Genomic DNA, 25887 nt, shown 5'->3' with positions numbered 1-25887 from the left:
TGCTAAGGATCTAACCCAGTGCCTCACGCATGCTAGGTAAACATTCTTCCTCTGAGCCACAACCCGAGTCCATCAACTCATAGTTTTTAGATGTGAAATGAAGCTTAAATTTCATGGACATCAATATTCTAAATTTTAGATATTTAAATCCTGAGAAAATGGTTTGTGCGAGGGTTCAGCATAATTTATTTTCAAAAGTGATGATTCTATATCTGTGGTCCACTAAAGAGCAAATCAGTCCCATATCACAGAAAATTAATTGCAAGGATATTGAGCAAAACTGAAGAATACTGAAGTTGACGAAGTTTCAGAAAAAGTCATAAAATTAAGTAATTGCTAGTTTGCTGTTGGATGGTTTTCATTATTAAAATATTAAGCTATTTTTATGAAGAAAATAAAGTAACACTAACATGAACAAACTGATGTAAATTTTACCTCCATAGGCATACATTGCTCCCTTTTCTGCTCTACTTACATACTCATTTTTTTTTGTTTTCCTATTCCTCTTTTTATTCCAGCCCACTTTGTTTTTCATGATTTTTTACAGTATGAGTATATTGCAGTTTGATGTTTTTTAAACTTTATGTTTTTTAGAAACTATAATTAATATATTCTTATTCTTTCTAAAAATTTCATTTAATGTTAAAATTTTAAAAATTACTGTGCTCTTTTATTTCTCACAGAAGTTTTCTATCTACAAAACTATTTTCCCTTTGACCATTTTATATAATTTACCTAATTTTATTTTATTTATTTACTTTCTTCCTCTATCAGATATCATGATTCATTTTTGATTTAGTACAACACTAAGAATGAAAGCCGGGGTCTTACATATGTAAGCCAAATATTCTACCATTGAACTATACGTGCAGTACTTAGGCAGCATGGTTTAAATGCCAAAAGCGAGAACACTCCCACCCAGTCTTGGCTCCGTCAATTATATCTCTATGAGTCTTTAGGCAGTTCACTTATTTCTCTGTATTTTAAGTTCCTAGTCTGTCAACCAAGGACAATAATAATAGGAAGTAACCATTGGAAAATTTTTGAAGGTAATTTGGACAACATTGTTCATATGAAAGTATCTAAAAATGGTTTGAAAAATAAAGCAGTACTCTGGAAAAACAACTTCTTACATATATACAATATTATTTCATGGAAAAAGCATGATTGTTGTAGCCCCCACAATTTAGAATTTATATCTCTTCTTTAGCATTTACAAGCTGTATTATCTAGGGGAAATTAACTAATAGCTTTATATATATATATATATATATATATATATATATATATGCATATATATGATATATATTTATATGATTTATGTTTATACATACATATTATTTTATTTATGGTATAATATACTTTATAACAATATATATTATTTATATATTTACATTATATTTATACTATATTATAATATATAATGTATTTTGTAATAATGTAATAAAACATTACACTTGTAGTATACAATATGGTATAAATATAAATACATTCCTCACAATTACTATAGGAGGTAAGTACTTATTATGCCCTTTATGTTGATAAAGAAAATGAAAACTACAACCATTAGGTAATTTTCTCTAGGTAATACAACTAGTAAATACTAAAGGCAAGATAACAAACTCTCATCTGTGGCTGATAAAATAACCATGGATTTTCCATGAAATAATTTTATCTATAAATAATCATATATATATATATATATATATATATATATATATAATTATATATATATATATATATAATTATATATATTTATACTTGTTTTTCCAGATATATATATATATATATATTTTTTTTTTTTCTTTAAGTGCTGTCTATAGTAAGTGTTGGATAAATATTTAATCACATTTCTCTTCTTATTCACACCAAGGTATTTTTCTTACACATGATAACTTTATGTCCAATTTACTAGCACAAATCTCTCTAGGACAGCAGCATAATCAAAATGATGAGTATGTTAAGGATTCTAATGAAGAGTCCATTAAATAGATTAAATACAATTAACTGACTCTTAGAAATTCTGAATCAAAGTAGTTTCAATATGCATTTTATCTCCAAAGGATAGAAACTGTCTCTTATGAATTATTTTATGTTTATATCTCCAGAGGTATTCAGATGTCACTGAATACTATGTAAAATATTAATAATAAATACAATAATATAAATTGAATATGAGGCAAATTATTGGAAAGCCTGATTTTTAAAAACTCCTAAATTTTGTGTGTCACCACAAAAAGCCCCAAGTAGCTAAAGCAATTCTGAACAACAAAAAAATCTATAAGCAACAAACTCTTCAATTAAAAATATAGTACAAAAACATAATCTTGGAAACAGCATGGTATTTTCTAAAAAACAAATAGACCAATGAAATAGAATAGACAACCCAGAAATAAATCCACATATTTACAGCTAATTGATTTTCTTTTTTTTTTTTTTACTTTTGAGTATTAGACTTTTATTTTAAACAAATACGCTTTATTTTGCAAATCAAACTTTATGCATAACCTTATTATGCTTTCCAATTATTACTGAATAAATGAATAAAGATTAAACCTAATTATAAAATTTCCTAAAATTCAGCCAGGGTTTTTCTTCTTTTTCTTTTTTTTTTGTTCCATAATTACAAAACCAATAATTGTCAAACTAACTTTGACCCAGGTAATCATTTTCAATCAATGGGATAAGGGAAGAGGGGGGAAAAAAAACCCATGTAGGAATGATGTATGTAAATGAGCTTGCTTATAAGAATATCTTTTTTTTTCTTTTTATGATACAGGCCAGTCACAGCACACATCCAGTTCAGAGGATGCTAATAAAAACTTTGCCCACCTCTCTCAGCCCATCTTGCTTACTCAGGCAGTTTCCAAGCAGTTCTTTCATGGAGACACAATCTTCGGTTTCCAGGACAAACTGTTCCACAGCCTTGCGTCCTGGCAGATGGCTCCTTACAGTCTTATTTTTGATACTGTCCAAGACGACTCCCCTGATGTCTTTAGGTTTTCCCGGCACACCAAAGATGATGAACAAGCCCAGACAATCCTCTCCTATCAAGTTACAGAATTCTTCCAGCTTATCAAATCTACTTCTCTTCCAGGAAGACTCCTCTATCCTCGACTCCGGACTGGGGAAGTCACAAGGTTTTGACTGCTCAGGAGGAAGAGAAGCCATCTGTAGAGTCTGAACCGCCAGCTGAAGCCTTATTTGCTTATCAGATCCCCAAAAAGTCCAAACCCAGTCTGCTCCAAATAGTAAGGCTTGGTGCTTGGTCATCTTGGTGGTGGTGAGCCACTCATCAACTCCCTTTTCTTGGCAGAAAGTGATGAAGTGGATTAAGAAGATCTCATTCAGAGTATTTGCAGCTGGGCAGAGTTTGCTCTGTGGATACTCAAATCCAAGATACTCCTTGAGCTTCTGAGCTGCATGGACTATGGCTTCACTGACCACCTCACAGATGCTGAGAATCTCAGTGCTGTCCTTCAGAGCCAACTGCTGTGATGCTTTTTGCCCCATTTTCTCTGCACCCAATCAATACTGCTCCCAAACATCAAGCATGTGAATGTCATTCAGAATTGCTTCTTTTTCAGAGGAAAAGTTCTGCAATGAAGTCACATCTGTTAATATGATCACAGTTTCCTAGCCCTATACTTCCTTGGTATAGCTAAGCATATAGACACACTGCTAAGCAAACATGTGAGGGCTCCCTGTTTGTCAAGTAGGTGTGCTGTATTCATATAGATTCCTGCTGGTTTATTAAGTTACACGTTTTCAATTTCACACAAAACATCTGTTCTTCTCTGTGTTATGTTTACTCTACTTTTAATCTTTGGTAATTTCTTCCTAGATATTCCCTCTTCCAAAATTTTAGTTAAAGATAGTATGTTCTTCAAAGGTGTATGGGTCATTATTCATACACCTTTTTCTATAACTGGCTTCAAATCTGTAGGAGAGTCATTGCTGTTTACTTTTCCTATATCCTTTCTGTCATGATTCCTCATTCCCCCACTCAGTTGATTATATTCCTTTCATATAATCTTTCTCAAAGACCTCAAATTTTTCTCCAATGATACACGTTAGGCACTCCACTTAAACAAATTTATGGATGTTTACCAATGAGAAAGAGTTTGTTACTATTTTCGATACCAGAAACCAAGCCCATCTGTTATTTTGAACCAGGTAAAAATTAAACAATGATAATAAAGGCATTAGGCAATTAAGTATTGTGTATAATATTTTGCAAATAAAATATATCATTGAAAAAATTTTAATCTTATCAAATATTATGTTATATTGTTCTAATAAAGAAAATTTGGCATTTTTTAACAGTCTTCTGGTATTTTCAACCAGTTTCTAATAACAAATAGAGTTTTTCAAATGGTGACATATATTCATATTAAAATAAAATCCAAATACAGGAAGAGTCCAATATAGTTACCAAGTAATGAATGATAAAAAGTTCAAAGGAAATCCCATAGCATCAAATCCTTTCATTTATGAATAAATAGTAATCTATGTTATAAGTTCCTTGATGAATAGCTTGGTAACTTGCTGACAATATAAAATATAACACCACTGATATTCAAATAGAGTTTATAAACAAGTTCACTCACATTGACTGAACTGCCCACCTCATTCCATCTTGTGAACACCCATCCTTTCCACAGTTGACCATCATAAGCATATGTAGCACTGAATGAAAAATAGATTTTTTTCTAATACCCCATAAAAAACACGAATAGTACAGTTTTTGCTGCAACTATTTTTTTTAAATAAAGAAAATTTGAGTTTTGTGTTATAGAAAAACAGGAACTACATTTTATGTAAGGAAATAGCCATTATATAATTAGTTTTGCAGCCTCAGAATTTTTGAATCTGATTGAAATGAAATGAAGCTCCATTTATTGATGGCCTGAGAAACATACCATTATCTAGGTAGACTGTTAGTACTTTGATGTAATGATGTATGTAACAAAGAAGAAAATAAAAAACACTATAAAGTTTTTGTTTTATTTTTGATTTCTTTAGAAATTACCTCTACCAATTTTGAGAGGGGTCTGTGTGAATGTTTATGAATATATTCAAGTTAATGGTATATTAATGTCCCTTGAGTTCTTCCTTGTAAGGTAAATGGATCCAAGATTAAAATCAAAATAGATTGCTCTACAATTCTGTGGTGCCATTAAAAAGGCTATTTCATGTATGTTAATTTAGCCTGAAAGATAAACTTTGTTAAAAAGTTCAGCTGTGAAGAAAGAAAAATCTCTTAAGGACCATCTGGAACATGAAAATTTAGATCACTATGTTTTGTTTTTATCTGATTTTGTTTTTATTTTCAATGTGATCTTGCCATTATCTTCCTTATGTCACAAAATAAAAGTTCTATTTTCTATGTACTATATATATATATATATATATATATATATACATATATTTAGAAAAATATATAAAAATAAGATAAGAGGCAAGTGGAGGTGTAGCTGGCATTCAGTGGGCACACAAAATTCCATACACTGCCTCTGAGCACAGAGTGTCCTGCTTAGATGGCTGCAGTGAGCAATGATGTGTCAAAGTCATTCACACCCTGGTTACTGCTCCCCCAATCCTCCATGCTGGGATGTGAATGGAAACATAAAATACTCATCTTAAGTGCAACACTTTAAATACAATACATCATGGATTTTTACATTAAATAGAGGAACAAAAATTATACTCTCATTCACCAGTGTCTCATTTTTTGTGGCAAATTCTGAATAGGCACAATTCTCCTGTTGTCCATTTCCACTTCTAAATAAGAAAAAGTTGGAATGATAAACAATATACAGTTTGTTGCTTATAGTACACAATGTAAGTATTTAAAAAATAAAGTGGAAAAAAGACAAAGGGCTCCTACTGCTCATCCAGGTCAAACGTTTGAATCTTCGTCTGTAATGCTGGCACTGGGAGAGCGGGCAGCAAAATCTTTAAACATGTCATCTTCCTTCAACATGTGTGTGAGATTGTTGATGCCTTCAGAGAATGCCCCTATTTGTCTCACTGTCCCTTCCGAATCTTCCACTGCTCTAACCGATCTAAGTCGTCTTCATCATATAGGCGCATATCCAAACCAGGTTTAAACCCCTTCTTAGTGGCACTTCCTGATACCTGTCCCAATTCCATTGGACAAACATATTCTTCTCCATCTTCCTGTTTCTTTTTTCTCAGATTCCCAAAATTGCTGAAGGTAAGTTTCTTTGGCTTCACTTTGGCAGTAGCTGTTAAAAGTACATAATCTGGTAACTCCATGGCATCTCGCTTCTGATGTTGGGCCTCAGCACCGATTAGGAGATTAAAATGAGTGGCCAAATGTCTTCGCAACAGTGTCTTATTTGGTGGAATATTTAATAACTGCGCCATTGTTTCTACATTAAAACGAGGTTCTAGAACCATGAGCCCACCATGGACACCACTGCCTCTGAGATTGGGAGCATATTCTGCCAGATCCACAGAGCGCAGCCACTCCATCACTCGATGATTGGTCCATTGCTGAACCTCAGATGGGGTGATGCTACTCTCATCAGATGGTCGTCTTCGTAGGCAATTTGGTTCAAAGTTATTGATCCTCAGGACCTGAATGGCTCTTTTGATACTGAGGTGGTGCAGCACACTCACAACCTTCAAAGACAGTAAGTCATCAACTGTCATGTAATGTAGCATTCGACCATCCACCCGTCCTTCATCAAACTGGGTCTTATACTGGGGGAGGCCAATATCATCCAACCATCTAGTGACCCAGTTGAAATCCAGCTTCCCATGATTGGTTTCTTCCTCGGATCCTAGAGCTTGCAGTGCCAGCTGGAATTTCTTTCGATGAAGTGAATGCTTGATTCCAAGTTCCTTCTCTAGATCTTGCTGAGAAGCCTGCAAAAGTGTTTGACCAGACTCAATCCAGTGCTTGCCAGAATTCAGGTAGGATCCCAAGCCTTGTTCTGCAAGCCAATTACAAACTTGCTCCTTGGTCCATTTGGCAAATGGTGTATCCAAATCACTGTTAGACTGTCCCAAATCTCGAGACCAACCCAATCGGGGGCCTGCAGTTGCCCTTGTCCCTCCTCTTTTGAATTCAGGCTCAGCCATGTCATCTGGGTTGAACGTAGTCGATTGACTTCTCCTAAGTTTTCCAAAGAGTCTCATGATACCTCTGGATTTCTTTTTGGAATCTGGAGATGGTGGAGATATCTGGAAAGGACTGTTTCCCTGTGAATCTCTGGGCTGAGAAGATGTCCCAGCCAGATCTAGGTGCTCCACTGTCTCCTTTTCTGTTTCAGCCAAGTTTGGTGCACTTGCTGTCCTTTTGTTACTTTTGATTTTAAAGAAGCCCCGGCCAAAGGAAGATCTTGCTTTTCGAGTGCCAAAGGGGTTGTCATCCACGGAGGCATCTCGTCTTGGAACTTTGGGAGGGAGGCTCCCAAATGTGCTACTTTCTCCTGAAGCTTTATCCTCTGAAGGCTTCTGAATAGACTCCTTTTCCCCATTTTTTGTCTCCTTCTTCAGACTGCCTAGGCTGCTGGATTTTTGCAGACTTGAAGTTAAAAGACCATCACACAACTGGGTTTCAATAGCAGCACCAAGGATTGCTTTTCCTTCATTCTCTTCAAATGAAGTCTCTGGTTTAAGAGGCAACTTGGTTTTTTCAGGAGTTTCCACTCCTATAGTTGCTGCCGATAATGAAGGGACTGAAACTTGCAAGATGCTGGTGTGGAACTCTTCTGGAATACTTGTGTTGAATGGGTCACGACTGGGAGATCCCATTACTGGGGAAGATGATGGACTTTTCTCTATGTCACTAAAGCCCTGTGCATCCAACAAAGTAGAGATGGAACTGGAATTGAGCAGATCTTCATATTCACCATCTTTGCCTTTTTTACCTTGGGCCAGTACCACTGTGTCTTGCATTTTCTTATACCTGTTTAGGCACTGTCGGAGATCTTCTATTTTTCGATCCTTTTCATCATTTGCTGCCATTAAAGATTCCACAGCCTTTTTCATCTTTTGTACTTCAATATCTCTATCAAGAATCTCAACCCCTTCTCCTTTCATCTTGCAAACCAACTTTTCTTGCAGCCTTTTTACTTCAGATTCCTTCTCTTCCAGTTGTTCTTTTAAAGATGCCAGTTCATCTTTGGTTGACTTAAGCTTTTTTTCATATTGAAGTCTTTCACTATCCATTTCACTGACTTTTAACCTTAAATCATTGATCTCCTGAATTAGTCCCTCTGTGTCTTGAAACCTGTCTTCATAATCCAGTCTGTCCTTCTCTACAGCTGACAGTTTTAACTTCAAGTTGGATATTTCAGCGATTAGATCCAACTTCTGAGTTTCTAAGGATGTCCTACTCAGAAGCTCCTGCTGCAGCATTTCTTCTGTGGCATTCAGTTTCTCTCTGTGCTCTTCAAGACAAAACTCCAAATCTCGAATCTTCTCTCCCTGAGCCTCCACCTGGTCTGTTAACACACTGACCTGAAGAACAAGGGATTCTTTATCATTTTCTAAGCGAGCTAGCCTTTCTTGACATACATCTCCATTCCCAGGTAAGTGTCCATTTGTCACTTGACTCTGAAGCCACTCAATAAGCATTTCTGCTGTAGAATCGGGAATCTGGCATCTCAAGCCCTCCTTCTCATCTGTTTCCATCATCTCTAACAATCCACGAAGATCTTCTACAAGGTGTAGAGCTCGCAAACTTCCCATGAATGGAGAGGTGGGAGACTGGCAATCGAAGATCCCATTGGAATATTCCAGGGCCTTAGAACCTGCTATAATACCATCCATCTGCTCTAGTGCCGCAGCCAACATGTCACTTGCATCACTCATCATTTTCTTATTTGTCAATGGCAAATTTGGATGAAGATATTTTTAAAAAACAGGTTTAATACTGACTTTTTTCAGCTCTTCAAATCTCGCACGTCCTTAGCAAACTGATCCATACAAGTTCTGTACTGGGGGTGGAGAGCCGCCGGCACTACTTCCAAAAGTTCCGTTCACCGTTGCTCCCAGTTCAAAGCCCCGCCACAGGGCCCCGCCGCAGGCCAGCAGCGCACGACTCCTTCCCCGGCCAGTCCCCACCCTGTCTGCCCTACACCAAGTCAGGAATCCCAGCTAATTGATTTTCAACAAAGGGGCCAAGAACTGACAGTGGAGAAAAGTTAGTCTCTTCAATGAAGGGTGGTGGGAAAATTGGATAACCATATATAAAATAATTAAATTTTACCATTATCTTTTATCATATGCAAAAACTCCTCAAATGGATTAATGACTTAAATATAAGACCTGAAACTATAAAACTACTGACAAAAATATAGGGGAAATACTTCAGTACTTTGGTAGGGACAAAAATTGATTGGACAAGATCCCCATAAGCACAGGAGAAAAAAGCAAAACTAGATGAAGGGATTTCATCAAATGAAAAAGCTTCTGCACATCAAAAGAAACAATTAATAGTGTGAAGAGATAACCTAAAAAATGGGACAACCTTTTTTCAAAGTATGCAATTATATCCAGAATCTATAAGGAACTCCAAATCATCAATAGCAATAAAAAATCAGATTTAAAAAATGGACATGTCTAAATAGACATTTCTCAGAAGACATACAAATGGTCAACAGGTGCAAAAAATAAAAGAATGTTCAACTTCACTAATTATCAGGAAATGCATATCAAACCACAGTGAGATTTCACATCATCCCTGCAATAATGACTCTGATCAAAAATAATAAAAATAAAAAATGCTAGCAAGGATATGGAGACAATGGAATCCTTGCACATCATTGGTGGGGATGTAAATAAGTACAGTTTTATTGAAAACATCACAGAGACTGTTTAAAAATTCAAGATATAGCCACTGTATAATCCAACAATCCCACTATAAGTATTATTTCCAAAGCAAATATCAGCAGTATCTGAACTCTTGTGTCCACTGCAGCTCTATTCATACTGTTCAAGAAATGAAAATAATCTAAATGTTCATCACTTGATTGATAAAAAAATATAGTTTACATATATGCATTTGTATACTATTCAACCATAAAAAATGCAATCCACTGGAAATTGTTATATTAAATGAAATAATCTAGGCTCTGAAAAACAAGTACTGCATGATGTTATTTATATGTAGATTTTTTTTCAAATGTTGATTTCATAGACATTGAGAGTACAATGATGGTTATTAGAGGCTATGGTGAACATAAGATAGGGATGGGGAAAGGTTGATCAATGTATACAAAATTATAGTTAGGTTACATAGTAGAGGGACTAAATACAATGATAACATTTCAAAAATGGAGAAATAATTTTGTACGATTTCAAGAAGGGAGAAAGAATTTTCTGCAAGTTCACCATATAGAAATGACACATATTTGAGGAGATAGATATGTTTAACCTGCTTTGAATATTATGCAATATGTGTATGTGTCAAAACATCACATGATACCCTACAGCATGCACAATTTTTTATGTGTAAATTAAGAAAGGATGAAAGGAAGGGAAAAGAAAGGAAGGAAGGAAGGAAGGCAAGTAGATAGCCAACCTGGATCTGGAACTTCAGTTTACCCCTTAAAATTGGGTTATCTTGGGAAAGTCATGAGAATGTGGTCACTCTTGAAATCTTACTAAGATATTAGAATAACAAGTCTTTCCACCCTTATTTTATAGAGTTACTATGCAGAAAAAAAGTGCACATAATATATGTGAATGTATCCTTATAAACCATGAAATGTCATAATATGAAATAGTATTATCCAGTTACTTGTAGAATGGCTTAGGATACATCACAAATGTTGATTTTTGAGACTTATGCTTTAAGTTTACTATTAATACAAGCAGAATCACATTTTACACTATGAAGCCTATGAGATGTGGTGTAGTGAGGTTCTGGAGTTCTAAAATGTGTCTACACCTTTCATCATTTTACCCTTAATTTCTACATATGACTTCCTGAGAATCAGTAGACAGTGACACCCACTGGGTATCTCATTTCTATTTGTCTTATGAACCACCGATGCTTATGTCTTAATAAAAATTATCATTTTTCTTCTTTCTTTCTGTTTTCCAACATCAAGTCATGTTGCTAATAGGTGGTATTTTTTATTTATACCTTCAGTTTGTGGGAAAGGAAATGTACCTTTGTAAGAATAGACATTATTTCTAAATCAGATTTGCAAACTAATCCTTTAAAATTATTTTTGATAAACAGTAAATTTTATTTTGCCTTGATCTTGTAAAGGAAATTATTGTTTTACTGTCTTTAAGAATTGCAATGGATGCTCAGTTTTTTTCATAATACTTGTTCTCAGTATGAGTTCTTCTTTCATTAGACAAAAAATCTTATTACAAGATTACTTAAAGAAATTGTGCTCTATTTTCCTCAAAAGATCATTTTGAAGCTTGATTTGTACTTCCTCTATCCTCATACTACCACACCCAATCTTGTCACACAAGAAACGAAATGAGGATTATTTAAAAGGAAACCCAATAATTATTACCATACTATATTCACAATTTCTTCATTTTTACATTTGTTATTTTCTATAAAATAATAATTGTGAATATAAAAATAGTGTGCACTCACTCTTAAGGACTAAAATAAAATTAAGAAAGGTATAATGCAGAAAACAAAAATAACATGTAATTCTATCACACATTGTTTACATTTTTCTGATATATTTTCTATTAGACACAAACCATTGAAACAAATTTCAAACTTGAGATAAATTTTTATGAAACCATAATTAAGACAAAACAAGTCCACTTCGTAATTTTGCCGAAGCACAGTGAAAAATGAGTTCACATTGCAGCTCACAAAATATTAAGCACACTTTGTCTTCAAACAAATGAACAATTGCTCCCTTTTTACCAATTGCAATTTTATGTTTGCATTGTTTTCTCCCTTACCTATAGGTAAAAGTTACAGAGATAACCAATTGTCTTCTTCCCTCTCCTGCTTTCTGTCAACAATTAATCTAGAGCAAACCCTTATTTCCTTAGACACTTTCCCACTCAACCACAACTCCAAATCCCATAATATGCTTTTTATAATACTGATTTAGACACTCTATTTTCCTCCATGGTGTGTGTTCTACTTCACTGAAATGAGAAATTTGTCCAAAATATTTAACTACAAATATATGCATTCATTATTTGTTAGGGACTTTGCTAATCCCTGATCCCATTAGGACTATCACCCCACTCAGGGTTAGCAAATACCCTAATAAACAATATGCCTATGCAAACAACTTTCCTATGCAAACCAAGAGATCAGGAACCCATGTTTCTATCTTTAGGGAGCTCTCAGAGGACTTTCACTCTCTGGGCCTGTGTTTAATTGCCCTAATCACTCCAGGATCAGGTACCAGACAACTAGGTATAGCACTTATGTTGCAGAACTATCATAAGTCACTCAAACTAGCCACTATTAACTATTTCCTCTGTACCCCCACCCCCACACCTTTCATATGGAACCACAATAAAGACTTTGGCCAACCTTTTCCATTTGCTCATTTTGCCTCTCTTCCTACATGCCACCCAACCCCACCCCTCCTATGTCCTGGTATGTCTCCTAAAACCAGGATTCTGTGAGTATAAATTTATGTTACATTCATGACAGTTGTTTCCACAACAGTACACATTTTATTTTAACTGATTTTTTAAAAAAAATATCCCAAGTACATTTTAAAATAGTTTGTCCCTTTGCCTAGAAGAATATGTGTGTGTGTGTGTGTGTGTGTGTGTGTGTTTCTATATGTTATTTAGTTGCCAGGACAAAGCTTGTAGCAACAAAGGCTAGAATGGATTGCTCTTAAGGTAGAAGACCAGTGACAACTCTCAGTAGCTGAAACCATAGTTAGCAATTTTAATTCCAAACCAAGAAAAAGGACTCAATGTCAGTCTCAGAAGAGTAGTGCCCATATCAGAAATGAAAGTGAAGTACTGATGAAAGCATACTCTGAGTTCTGGAATGGCTTGGAAAAGAGAGAGGAGAGAGAGAGAGAGAGAGAGAGAGAGAGAGAGAGAGAGAGAGAGAGAGAGAGAGGGAGAGAAAGAAAGAGAGAATGAATGAATATGAATATAAAAGGATTCCAAAGGTTAATCCTGAGTCAAGCAATAGTGTTTCATATGTGTGGTGGAAGGTAAAGGGGAGTGACAAACCTATGCTATTTTTTTTAACATTGACATGTTTTAAAAAATAATACATATTTATTGTTTATACCTTTAAGATGAGTTATTTTATTTCCTAATCATTTAAATATTAATTTCTCTCTTTTTGATTTTTAAAAATTTTTTAGTTGTAGATGGACACAATATCTTTATTTATTTTTATGTATTGTTGAGGATTAAACCCAGTGCCTCACACATGGCAGGAGGGCATTCTACCACTGAGCTACAACCCCAGCCCTTTATTTTTTTTAATATTTCATTTTTCTTCAGTGAGGCATTCAGAATACTGAATTGTGTTTTTCAGTTTTGAACACATGGTAAAACTGATAGTGTAAAAGTTTGGAGCTGGGTCACTCCAGACACTTTTAGAAAAGACAATGGCAAGTGAATTATTCTTTTCATTCTGACTAGTGCATAAAATTTAAGACTTAAGCATTGTTTGATTCCAAACAATAGGCCATATATGAACTAATTATTAGCCCATCAAAGATTGCATATACAGAATACAGAAGATTCAAAATTGAAGTATTTCTCATGTCTCATGTGAAATATAAGAATTAGTAAGTTCTGCTAATATCTTTGAGTTGGAGAATAATATTAATCTTGATATTTCAGGTTATCAGAAGTTTTTTTTTCTTTTAAATAATATGGAAAAATTATTTTATATTAGGATATTTTTCTCTTAAATCTTGAATAACATTGTGATCTTTTTCCAATTTCCCTTGTAGTTCTTCTATTAATGGTGACTGTGGAAATATCATAAACACTAATTAATCTAATCTCATTACTATATTTTTCACATGAAAAAGGTAGAAAATGTCCTACACAATATATTTGAAAGAAAAGCAGACTTGTTATGATAAAAAGGAGGTTTCACTAATTTTTAATTTACTGACCAGAAATCTGTAGCAAGAAAGATCTACTATAAGGTAACTTTCTTTTTTGTAATATATTTAAAATATAAGTATCTCTTTTCTCTCTCACATGTATTCTTTTAACCAAAAATAATTTTACATGTCACAGAACTAAGAGTGCATATCTTTTGCATATTTACAAAGACATCTTGTTTTAATTTTTTTAATTTTTTATTTATTTTTTATTTATATATAACAGCAGAATGCATTGCAATTATTATTACACATATAGAGCAAAATTTTTCATATCTCTGGTTGTATACACAGTATATTCACACCAATTTGTGTTTTCTTACCAGTACTTTGGATATAATGATCATTACATTCCACCATCATTAATAACACCATGTCCCCTCCCTTCCCCGCCAACCCCTCTGTTCTATCCAGAGTTTGTCTATTCCACCCATGCTCCCTCTCCCTATCCCATTATGAATCAGCCTCCTTATATCAAAGAAAACATTAGGGATTTGGATTTTTGGGGATTGGTTAACTTCACTTAGCAATAATCTTCTTTAACTCCATCCATTTACCTGAAAATGCCATGATTTTTTTCCTCTTCTACTGCTGAATAATATTCCATTGTGTATATATGCCACATTTTTTTTATCCATTCATCTATTGAAGGGCATTCAAGTTGGTTCTACAGCTTATCTACTGTGAATTGTGCTGCTATAAACATTGATGTGGCTGTGTCCCTGTAGTATGCTGTTTTTAAGTCCTTTGGGTATAGACTGAGGAGAGGAACAGCTGATTCAAATGGTCCATTCCCAGTTTTCCAAGAAATCTCCATCTGATTTCCATATTGGCTGCACTAATTTGCAGTCCCACCAGTAGTGTATGAGTGTACCTTTTCCCCCACATCCTCACTAACACTTATTGTTGTTTGTCTTCATAATAGCTGCCATTCTGACTGGAGTGAGATAAACTCAGAGTGGTTTTGATTTGCATTTCTCTAATTGATAGTGATGATGAACTTTTTTATGTATTTGTTGATTGATTGTACATCATCTTCTGAGAAGTGTCTCTTCAGGTCCTTGGCCTATTTATTGATTGGATTGTTTGTTTGTTTGTTTGGTTTTTAGCTTTTGAGTTCTTTATGTGCCCTAGAAATTAGTGCTCTATCTGATGTGTGAGGAGTAAAGATTTGCTCCCAAGATGTAGGCTCTCTATTCACCTCACAGAAGGTTTCTTTTCCTGAGAAGAAACTTTTTAGTCTTAGTCCATCCCATTTATTCATTCTTGATTTTAATTATTGTGCCAAAGGAGTCTTATTAAGGAAGTTGGGACCTAAACCTGCATGATGGAAATTAGGGCCTATTTTTTCTTCTATTAGATGCAAGGTCCCTGATTTTATTTCTAAATTCTTGATCCATTTTGAGTTGAGTTTTGTGCATGGTAAGAGATAGGGGTTTAATTTCACTTTGTTACATTAGGATTTCCAGTTTTCCCAGAACCATTTGTTGAAGAGACCATCTTTTCTCCAATGTATATTTTTTGCACCTTTGTCTAATATAAGATAATTGCAATGTGTTGGTTAGTCTCCGTGTCCTCTATTCTGTACCATTGGTCTACAAGTCAATTTTGGTGCCAATACCATGCTGATTTTTTTCTTTTTTTCTTTTCATTTTTCTTTTTTTATACTATTCCTCTGTAGTATAGTTTATAATATAGTATAGTGATGCCACCTGCTTCACTCTTCCTGCTAAGGATTGCTTCACTTTTCTGGGTCTCATTTTTCCAAATAAATTTCATGATTGATTTTTCTATTTCTATGAAAAATGTCATTGGGATTTTAATAAAAAATGTATTAAATCTGTATAATGTTTTTGGAAGTATGGCCATTTTGACAATATTAATTCTGCCTGTCCAGGAGCATGGGAGATCTTTCCATCTTCTGAGGTTTTCTTCAATTTCTTTCTTATAGTGTTCTGTAGTTTTCATTATAGAGATTTTCACCTCTTTTGTTACATTGATTCCCAGGTTTTTTTTTTTTTTGAGGCTATTGTGATTGGAGTAGTTTTCCTAGTTTTTCTTTCTTTCTGTGGATTCATCACTGATGTATAGGAATGTGTTTGACTTCTGGGTGTTGATTTTATATCCTGCTACTTTGATGAATTCATTTATTAGTTCTAGAAGTTTTGTGGTGGAATTTTTTGGATCTTCTAGATATAGAATCATGATGGAGATTAGGGCATACTTTTTCTTCTATTAGGCACAGGGTCTCTGCTTGTATTTTTATTTTTTAAGTATTATTTCTTACATACATGACAATAGTGGAGTGCATTACATTCATAATTATCCATTCACAGAACAATTTTTTGGAACTCTGTATATAAAGTATGTTCACACCAAATTATACCATTATATATGAGCTCTCTAATATAAAGGTGTATTAAGAATTGTATTTGCATTTTTAATGTTAGCTCAGTATAAAAAAAGGTAACCCTATAGCTCAGGCTTGGCCCAGGCCCACCTGACTGACCTTCATGGGAAGCAGGGCCCAGAATAAACTTGGGTATGACTCCCTCACACACACCACCTGGGAGCTCAGGTCTAACCCATTTTCATCTTGAGACACTGCAGCCATTCACATAACCTTCCCCATGCAGTAGCCCCTACCTTGGGACAACAGACAAGACCTAGAAGGAGCTGCATCTTGGAGCAGGCATCCCAAAGACTGGCAATATGGATTTAAAAATTACCCAACAATATGCTGTTTCCAAAAGACTCATATCATAGAAAAAGACATCCATATATTAAAGTTAAAAGGTAGGGGAAAATCATACCAGTCCAAAGAACTGCAGAAGCAAGCAGGGGTTTTCATTATCATATCAAATAAAGTAGACATCAAGCCAAAGTTAACCAAAAATTATAAAGAAGGACATTTTACACTGCTTAAGGTAACCATTCATCAATAAGACATAACAAAATAAATACATATGCCCCAAACAATAGAGCATCTATGTTTATCAAACTAACTCTTCACAAGTTCAAGAGTCAAATAGACCACAACACGATAATCCTGGGTGACTTTAACATGCTTATTTCACCACTGTATACATTTTCCAAACAATACCTGAACAAAGAAACTACAAAACTCAATAATACAATGAATAAGTTAAACTTAATTGACATATATAGAATATTTCATCCTTCAACAAGTGAATACACTTTCTTCTCGGCAGGACATAGATTCTTCTCTAAAATAGACCTTGTATTATGCCACAAAGCAACTCTTGGCAAATATAAAAATGCAAAGATACTACCCTGCATTCTATCAGATCATAATGGAATGAAATTAGAAATCAATCATAAAATAAAAAATGAAAGCTATTCTAACACCTGGAGACTAAATAATATGCTACTGAATAAACAATGGGTTTCAAAAGACATCAAGGAGGAGATTTAAAAAAAAATATTAGAGGTGAATGAGAACACAGATATAACATATCCAAATTTCTGGGACACTATGAAGCCAGTACTAAGATGAAAATTCATTGCATGGTGTCCATTCTTTAAAAGAAGAAAAAGTCAACAAATAAATGACTTAACATTACATCTCAAAGCCCTGGGAAAAAGGAACAAATCAACACCAAAATCAGTAGAAGACAGAAAATAATTAAAATCAGAGCTCAAATGAATGAAATTGAAACAAAAGTAAGAACTGAAAAAAATTACAAAACAAAAAGAGTATTCTTTGAAAAAGTAAATAAAATTGACAAATGCTTAGGCATGCTAATGAAGAGAACAAGAGAGAAAACTCAAATTAATAACATACATGATTAATAAAGGAAATATCACAACAGACACTACAGAAATACAGAGGATAATTAGAAATTATTCTGAAAATGTATACTCTAATATAATAGAAAATATCAAGGGCATTGACAAATTTCTAGAGTAATATAATTTGCCCAAATTGAATCAAAATGATATACACAATTTAAACAGATCAAATTCAAGTGATGAAATAGAAGAAGGCATCAGAAGCCTATGAACAAAGAAAAGCCCAGGACCAGATGGATACACAGTTGAGTTCTACAAAAACTTTAAATAAGAACTAATACTAATACTCTACAATTTATTTCAGGAAATTGAAAAATAAGGAGCATTTCCAAACTCATTCTATGAAGCCAATATCACCTGATTCCAAAACTAGGCAAAGATACATCAAAGAAAGAAAACTTTAGACCAATATCTCTAATAAATATAGATGAAAAAATTCTTAATAAAATTCTGGCAAATCAAATACTAAAACATATCAAAAAGATAGTACATCACCATCAAGTGGGGTTCATCCCAGGAATGCATGGTGGGTTCAACATATGGTAATCAATAAATGTAATTAATTACATCAATAGACTTAAAGATAAGAGTCATATGATCATCTCAATAGATGCATAAAAAGCATTCAACAAAATATAGCACAGCTTGATGTTCAAAACCCTAGAAAAACTAGGGATAACAGGAATATATCTCAACATCATAAAAGCGATCTATGCTAACCCCAGCGAACATCATTCTAAATGTAGAAAAATTGAAAGTATTCTCTCTAAAAACTGGAACAAGATAGTGATGCCCTCTTTTACCACTTCTGTTTAAAATAGTTCTGGAGACACTGGCTAAAGCAATTAGATAGATGAAAGAAATTAAAGGGATATGGATAGGTAAAGAAGAACTCAAATTAGCATTATTTCCCAATTTTATCATTCTATACCTAGAAGACTGAAAAAACTCCACCAGAAAACTTCTAGAACTAGTAAATGAATTCAGCAAAGTAGCAAGATATAAAATCAACATGAATAAATCAAAGCCATTTCGGTATATCAGTGACAAATGCTCTGAAAGGGAAATGAGGAAAACTATCCCATTTACAATAGCTTCAAAAAAAATAAAATACCTGGGAATCAACTTAACAAAAAAGGTGAAAGTCCTCTACAATGAAAACTACAAAAAGCTAAAGAAAGGAATTAAAGAATAACTTAGAAGTTGGAAAGATCTATCTTGCTTGTGGATAGGCAGAATTAATGTTGTCAAAATGACCATTCTACCAAAGCACTATACATATTTAATGCAATTCCAATCAAAATCCCATAAGTAGAAAAAACAGTCATGAAATTCATCTGGAAAAATAAAGAGACCCAGAATAGCTAAAGCAATCCTTAGCAAGAGGGTGTAGCAGGTGGCATAACTATATCAGATCTTAAACTATAGTATATAACAATAGTAACAGAAACAGTATGTTATTGGCACCAAAATAGACTTGTAGACTAATGGTACAGAATAGAGGACACGGAGACTAACCCACAAAATTACAATTAACTTATATTAGACAAAGGTGCCAAGAATATGCATTGGAGAAAACATAGCCTCTTCAACACATGGTGCTGGGAAAACTGGAAATAAATGTGCAACAAAATGAAATTAAAATCCTATCTCTCACCATGCACCAAACTTAAAACAAGGTGGATCAAGGCCCTAGGAATTAAACCAGAGACACTGAGTCTATTAGAAGAAAAAGTAGGCCCATATCTCCATCATGTTGGATTAGGCCCCAACTTCCTTAATAAGACTCCCATAGCACAAGAATTCATATTAAGAGTCAATAAATGTGAAGGATTCAAACTAAAAAGTCACTTCTCAGCAAAAGATACAATCAGGTGAATAATGAACCTATAATTTGGAAACAAATTGTTAGCACACACATGTCAGATAGAGCACTAATCTCTAGGATATATAAAGAACTCAAAAATCTTAAGACCAAAAAAAAAAAAACCAAATAACCCAGTAAATAAATGGGTCAATTAACTGAACAGACACTTCTCAGAAGAAGATATATAATCAATCAATAAATACATGAAAAAAATGTCCGCCATATCTAGCAATTAGAGAAATGCAAATCCAAACTACTCTAAGATTTCATTTCATGCCAGTCAGAATGGCAGCTATTAAGAATACAATTGGGTGTCAATATACCTTATATGCAAACAGAGATATGAAAAATTGTGTTATATATGTGTATTAAGAATTATAATGCAAAAAGTACAAGTATAATGCCATAAATTGACATCAACCTACTTTATATACAAAGATACGAAAATTTGTGCTCTATATGTGTAATAAGAATTGTAATGCATTCCGCTGTTGTTGTGTATTTTTAAAAAATAATAAAATCAATTTAAAAAAGTAAGAACTCAGTAAAACTTGCCCCAAACTGTGCTGGGGTTGTTGCTCAGAGGTAATACACTTACCTAGCATGTGTGAGGCATGGGATTCAATCCTCAGTATCACATAAAAATAAATAAATAAATAGATAGATTAATTAATTAATTAATTTAAAAGAATACAAACAACAGCAAGTTGGCGAGGATGTGGGGGAAATGGCACACTCATACATTGCTGCTGGGGCTGCAAATTGGTGTAGCTAATATGGAAAGCAGTATGGAGAATCCTTGGAAAACTGAGAATGGAACCACCATTTGACCCAGCTCCTCCATCTATACCCAAAGGACTTAAAAACTGTATACCACAGGGACACAGCCACATCAATACTTATAGCAGCACAATGCACAATAGCTAAACTGTGTAACCAACCTAAATGCCCTTCATTAGATAAACGGATAATGAAACTTTGGTATATATACATAATGGAATATTATTTAGCACAAAAATAGAATAAAATCATGGCATTTGCAGGTAAATGGATGGAGTTGGAAAATATATTGCTAAGTAAAATTAGCCTACCCCTAAAAACCACTTACCGAATGCTTTCTCTTAATGATGATGCTAATTCATAATGGAGTTTAATGATGCTGATTCATAATGGAGTTGGGGGTAGGGAGTATGGGAGGATTAGATGAATTCTAGATAAGGTAGAGGGAGCAGAGAGGAAGGAAGGGGCATAGGGGTAGAAAAGATGGTGGAATGGGATGGACATCATTACCCTAAGTACATGTATGAAGACATGAATGATGTGACTCTACTTTGTGTACAACCAGAGATATGAAAATTTGTGCTCTATATGCGTAATATGAATTGTAATGCATTCTGCTGTCTTATATAATAAGTTAAAGTTAAAAAATAAATTTTAAAAAGACATTATGAATTTCTACCTGTTGTGAGTTGAATTTCCCCCCCATTTACATGATGAAGTACTAACTCCCTGTATCTCAGAATGAAAACTAATTTGGAAATACAGTCATCACAAATATAGTTAGTTGTTACAATGAGGCCACACTGGATAGGATGGGCCTATAATCCATTATTAATTGGTTTTCTTATTAAAAAGGGAAATTTGGATACACACAGGGTGAATGCATTGTGAAGATTAGTTCTGATGTCAAAACCCAAGAACCTACCCAAAACTCTGAGACTGATTTGGAATACATCTTTCTCTATGACATTCAAAAGAAACATGGCCCTGCCAAGACCTTGATGTCAGTTATCCAGTCTTTATTTTTTAATTTATTGCATGACAATAAAGTTTTGTAATTTAAGCCATTTACTTTATTATAACAGTCCTGGAAAAGTAATACACAATACTATAATGCTGGTGCATATGAGCCAGGTGTATCTCCATTTTAATCCATATAATAAACATCATCACCCCCTGTGGGTAGTAATAATGAGGTCAAGGATGGAAGAAAAGGCTCCATTTCTACTTTTCAGATCTAGATTTCTCAAAGTATATGGAACTCTTTTATAATTGCAAGAAATATATCTATATCTTCAAGTTAAGTCCAGAAACAATCTATGCCCTCAAAAGGCAAATGCAAGAAGGATGTGCACAGGTACTATTCAAGGCAAGTATATTGTTGACAATGTGGTGCAAGCATGGTGAAGGGCACATGTTGTGATTATAGCACATTCTTTTTGGCATGCTCTTTGATACAACAGTAGCTTGGTGTACACATAACAAGTACTTGCCTGCTGAGTGCCAGTGTGCTTACCAAAAGAATTCATGCTTACTCAGTTTAATTAATAGCAGCATCTAGTCTGACAAGATCTTAATGTATAACTTTAAATTGAATGCCATGTAATTAATAAATATTTCAGATTTTATATATTAACTGTGTATATTATTTAATGTCTGATAAAGACAACTGATCTTTCTTAAGTTGATTATAATTGAAACAACCGAGCTACGCAAGATGGCAGCCAGCACGGGCTTGGGAGTAAAAGTCCCTCGCAATTTCCGACTGTTGGAAGAACTCAAAGAAGGCCAGAAAAGAGTAGAAGATGGCACAGTTAGGTAAGATCTAGAAGATGAGGAAGACATGACACTTACGAGATGGACAGGGATGATAATTGGGCCTCCAAGAACAATTTATGAAAACCTAATATACAGCCTTAAAATACAATGTGGACCTAAATACCCAGAAACACCCCCCTTTGTAATATTTGTAACAAAAATTAATATGAATGGAGTTAATAGTTCTAATGGAGTGGTGGACCCAAGAACCATATCAGTGCTAGCAAAGTGGCAGACTTCATATAGCATCAAAGTTGTTCTGCAAGAGCTGTGGTGCTTAATGATGTCTAAAGAAAATATGAAACTCCCTCAGCCTCTGTAAGGACAGTATTACAGCAATTAATTGAAAAGAAAAACCACAATCCCTCCCCACATTCAATTTAAGCAGTCTTCATTTTCCACAGTAGTAAATTTTCTAGATACATCTTGTAGACCTCAAAGTCTACAGGAAAGGAAGCTCCCAATTGAAGGCAATTTATCTTAAGATACTGTAAATGTTACTAATATTTTTTTTCCATTTGAAATATATAAGTTGTGCTATAACAAATCGTCCTGTCAAGTGTAACCACTGTCCATGTAGTTGAACTTCTGGGATCAAGAGAGTCTATTTAAATTGATTCCCATCATGATCAGTGGGGCACATCCAACTCAACTGTGAAAAGACAGGTCCCACAATCACCTTGCTGCTGGTTATTCGGCCTGGGGGCTCTGCCTTCTCCCCTTCCTGCCCTGCCAGCCCTGGGACAGCCCTGGGACAGCCCTCCAGCAAGAGTAGAGCAAAGGTTTCAGGTCACAACCTGGGGACTACTGCTGGATGTGGGGTGCTTTGCCTGCACCCTGGTTACTTTCTTAAGTCTTAAATGATACCCCTTCTAAGTCATTGTCCTGTCCCACTCTCCTCCACTCCTGTCCTTGGTGGAAGCATAAATTGTAACCCTCTGGCCCCTTTGAAATTGTCCTTTGCGAAGAATTCAGGGCTTTCCCCCTCCCCCACCTTGATCGAGGGGTGCTGCTTTTTTCCTCCTCCTCAACTCCCTTGTGCACCTTCACCACCCGGCACTCTCCACCTCCCTCCCTGCTTGGCCAGAAATCATCAGGTCAGGTTGGAAATCTCTGACCTCCTCCTCCACATTTGGAACCACGTTTGATCACTTTCCACCAGCCTGGGAAATGAGCTTTGGGTCCTGGGTCCGGCCACTCTGCTGTCACCCTCAGCCAATGCATCTTTGGCCCAGGTCTTTGTAAGGTGGACAGGGCAGTCCCCAGGGTGACATAGACCTGCCATCCCTCAGGGTCCCTCTGTTTAGACCTGCAGGAGGCCTCCTGGAGACTCCTGTAGAGCACACTAGGGCCCCTCTGGATTGTTCCCTTTCCTGTAATGATGTGGCTTTCAGACAGTGAAGAAGGGTGAACAGGGCCCCCTGTGGGGCTCGCCTGCCATCCCCGAGGGCCTAGTGTGGAATCTGACAACTGGAACCAGAGAAACCTAGACCCAGTGCAGATATTGGTTTTGGTGCTACTGCCTCCCAGGTGCTCAGCAGGGACTGAGGAGGAGCCAGTGTGCACAGCAGATCCCAGCATTGATGGGGCCTGGCCTCCTGGTACCTTGCTGTATCTCCCACTTCCTGTTCAGGACCACTATGCTGAGATCTGGATGCAAACAAAATAAAGGTAATTTATGGTGTTCTGAAAAAAAAAGAAAGAAAGAAAGAAAAAGAAACAAGCTGTAGTGGGTATTTCATGGTGATTCCTTCTTGAAATGCAAATTCTGAAGAAAATTGAAAGCAATTTTAAAATTTCTTCCTTTCTATGTATTTTATGCTAACCATTCTTCTTCCTTGCTTGGGATTTAACACAGTATTTTAACCAAAAGCTTAGCATTCATTTCTAAAAGGATTAATAATAAGAATTTGAAAACCTTTAAACGCATAAAATGTTTCAAGTCCATTTAAATCAATCAACCAAATCAAATGTGTGGTTACTCATGTTTTGTAAATGGCTTTCAAGGTTTATGTGGTTTTTGTTGTTGTTGTTGTTGTTGCTGTTTAACATTAATATAACCTCAATGTGATATCTGCTACTTTAAAATCTTAAACCAAACAGTATCAGTTTTAACAGTTAATTCATTGGAAGGTAAAATCAGTATACAACAAACTGTTGTTGAGTTCACATCACCGAAATCAATTTTGTCAGCAATTCTTACTTTATAATAAATATCAAAATATGTAGCAAAGATATTGTAAATATCTGAATGCATTATAACACCAGTTCTCAGACATCAACTGAATGTCTGACAATTCAATTCAATTCTGACACTATCTACCTGGTGTTAGCATCAGATCTAACACATTGTAAGTCAAAGTCCTGAACAAGTTTATCTTTGCTTCAGAAGTCACATGTAAGTGGGGATCCCAGTTTGTCCTCATTTCCGTTTTTCCTTCTACCAATCTGGGGATTCCCACACCCTCTCAAGTTCTATATCTTACTAGGATAACTCAAGAGTAACTATGATTATGAATACCAGTTTGATATAAAGATTACAATGAATAACAAGATAAAGAAGTACACAGGGTGAAGTCTAGAATGGTTCCAAGCACTGAAGCATTTATGCAGTCAAGGTGTGCTACTCTCCCAGAACATTGATATATTCACTCATCAGGAATGTCCCATGAGTTTCATTTTCTGGAGTTTTATTAAGCATGATTGACTAAACAATTGACCATGTGTTTGAACTCAGTATCTCATCTCCTCCCTGTCATAGAGATTAAGCAGCTGAACTTTCCAACTCAAATTAAACCAAATAAAGATTTTTTTAAAAAATAGGGAAGTGATAACCTGTGTCAAATGCTGCCAAAATATCAAATAAAATGAGGATGAGTATTGACTCTGTATTTGAAAAATGTAAATGTGACAATGTGAGATTTCAATGGAGTAGTAAGGACAAAATCTAATTAGAATACATTTGCAAAAAATAAGTTGTGGGAAATTTGAAAGAGTTAAGTCTAAACAGCACTTTTGAAAGGAGGATGCTCCAAAGTTATCAGAGACAAAATGTGAAGAGGGATTAAGTGATCAGGGATTAGGATTTAGGAAAGTTTTTGCTGTAAGTGATGTTATTGTTATTTAAGATGTGGGATACTTCAATGCTTGTAGGATAAGGATGCAATGTACAGTTATAAAGTGATAATATATAAAATAATTTATTTTCAGGAGCAAAATACATATAAAGAAGATTATGTGGGTACAGATGTGCTTATATGGGCAATTATGTTGGTACAGGCTTACAGTAGATCTCTTAAGATTGCATGTATTTTCAGTGAATTAAGAGGCTACTTAATCAGTTGATAGTGAGGAAAGGGACACTATAGGATGCTTGAGATGAGATGATGTGAAATTATTGTTGAACAAAAGAAAATGAGAATGAAAATAAACAGGAATTACAGTAGGATGATTGGTAACTACTGAATGGGCACTTTAAATTTTAGTCATAAAAATAGAATGAGACAACAAATGAAAGTCTTCAGCCAATAAGAT

The 25887-nt window shown here is 34.8% G+C and overlaps 3 protein-coding genes across 3 annotated transcripts; 1 reads left to right on the top strand and 2 right to left on the bottom strand.

Annotated features, from left to right (window-relative positions):
- Positions 1 to 2460: 2460 nt before the first annotated feature.
- LOC124091535 (rab15 effector protein-like) lies at positions 2461 to 6027 on the bottom strand. Its single transcript, XM_046442610.2, has 2 exons — positions 5891 to 6027; positions 2461 to 3597 (listed from the first exon to the last, which is right to left on the bottom strand). The coding sequence occupies exon 2, from the start codon at positions 3511 to 3513 to the stop codon at positions 2803 to 2805; it is 711 nt and encodes a 236-aa protein (XP_046298566.1). The 5' UTR covers positions 3514 to 3597; positions 5891 to 6027; the 3' UTR covers positions 2461 to 2802.
- On the bottom strand, positions 4082 to 9126 carry LOC124091534 (liprin-beta-1-like). Its single transcript, XM_046442609.1, is given in 3 exon segments — positions 4082 to 5784; positions 5891 to 6054; positions 6057 to 9126. Coding segments are annotated over 2 exon segments (2949 nt in total). The 5' UTR covers positions 8854 to 9126; the 3' UTR covers positions 4082 to 5784; positions 5891 to 5902.
- Positions 9127 to 22344: 13218 nt separating this feature from the next.
- Positions 22345 to 22675, top strand: LOC124091550 (ubiquitin-conjugating enzyme E2 variant 1-like). Its single transcript, XM_046442625.2, has one exon. The coding sequence runs from the start codon at positions 22379 to 22381 to the stop codon at positions 22673 to 22675; it is 297 nt and encodes a 98-aa protein (XP_046298581.1). The 5' UTR covers positions 22345 to 22378.
- The last annotated feature ends 3212 nt before the right edge of the window (positions 22676 to 25887 follow it).

This window comes from Marmota monax, unplaced genomic scaffold (assembly GCF_021218885.2).
Source record: "Marmota monax isolate L192 unplaced genomic scaffold, Marmota_monax_Labrador192_F-V1.1 WCK01_AAM20220418_F8-fsc00212, whole genome shotgun sequence".
NCBI classification, from domain to species: Eukaryota; Metazoa; Chordata; class Mammalia; order Rodentia; family Sciuridae; genus Marmota; species Marmota monax.
Note: the sequence above shows the minus strand (reverse complement) of the source record. Positions and strands in the feature narration are given on the sequence as shown.

Bases quoted from the DNA above. Each gene is read 5' to 3' on its own strand.
- LOC124091535 (XM_046442610.2), bottom strand. From the start codon at position 3,513: ATGGGGCAAAAAGCATCACAGCAGTTGGCTCTGAAGGACAGCACTGAG.
- LOC124091550 (XM_046442625.2), top strand. From the start codon at position 22,379: ATGACACTTACGAGATGGACAGGGATGATAATTGGGCCTCCAAGAACA.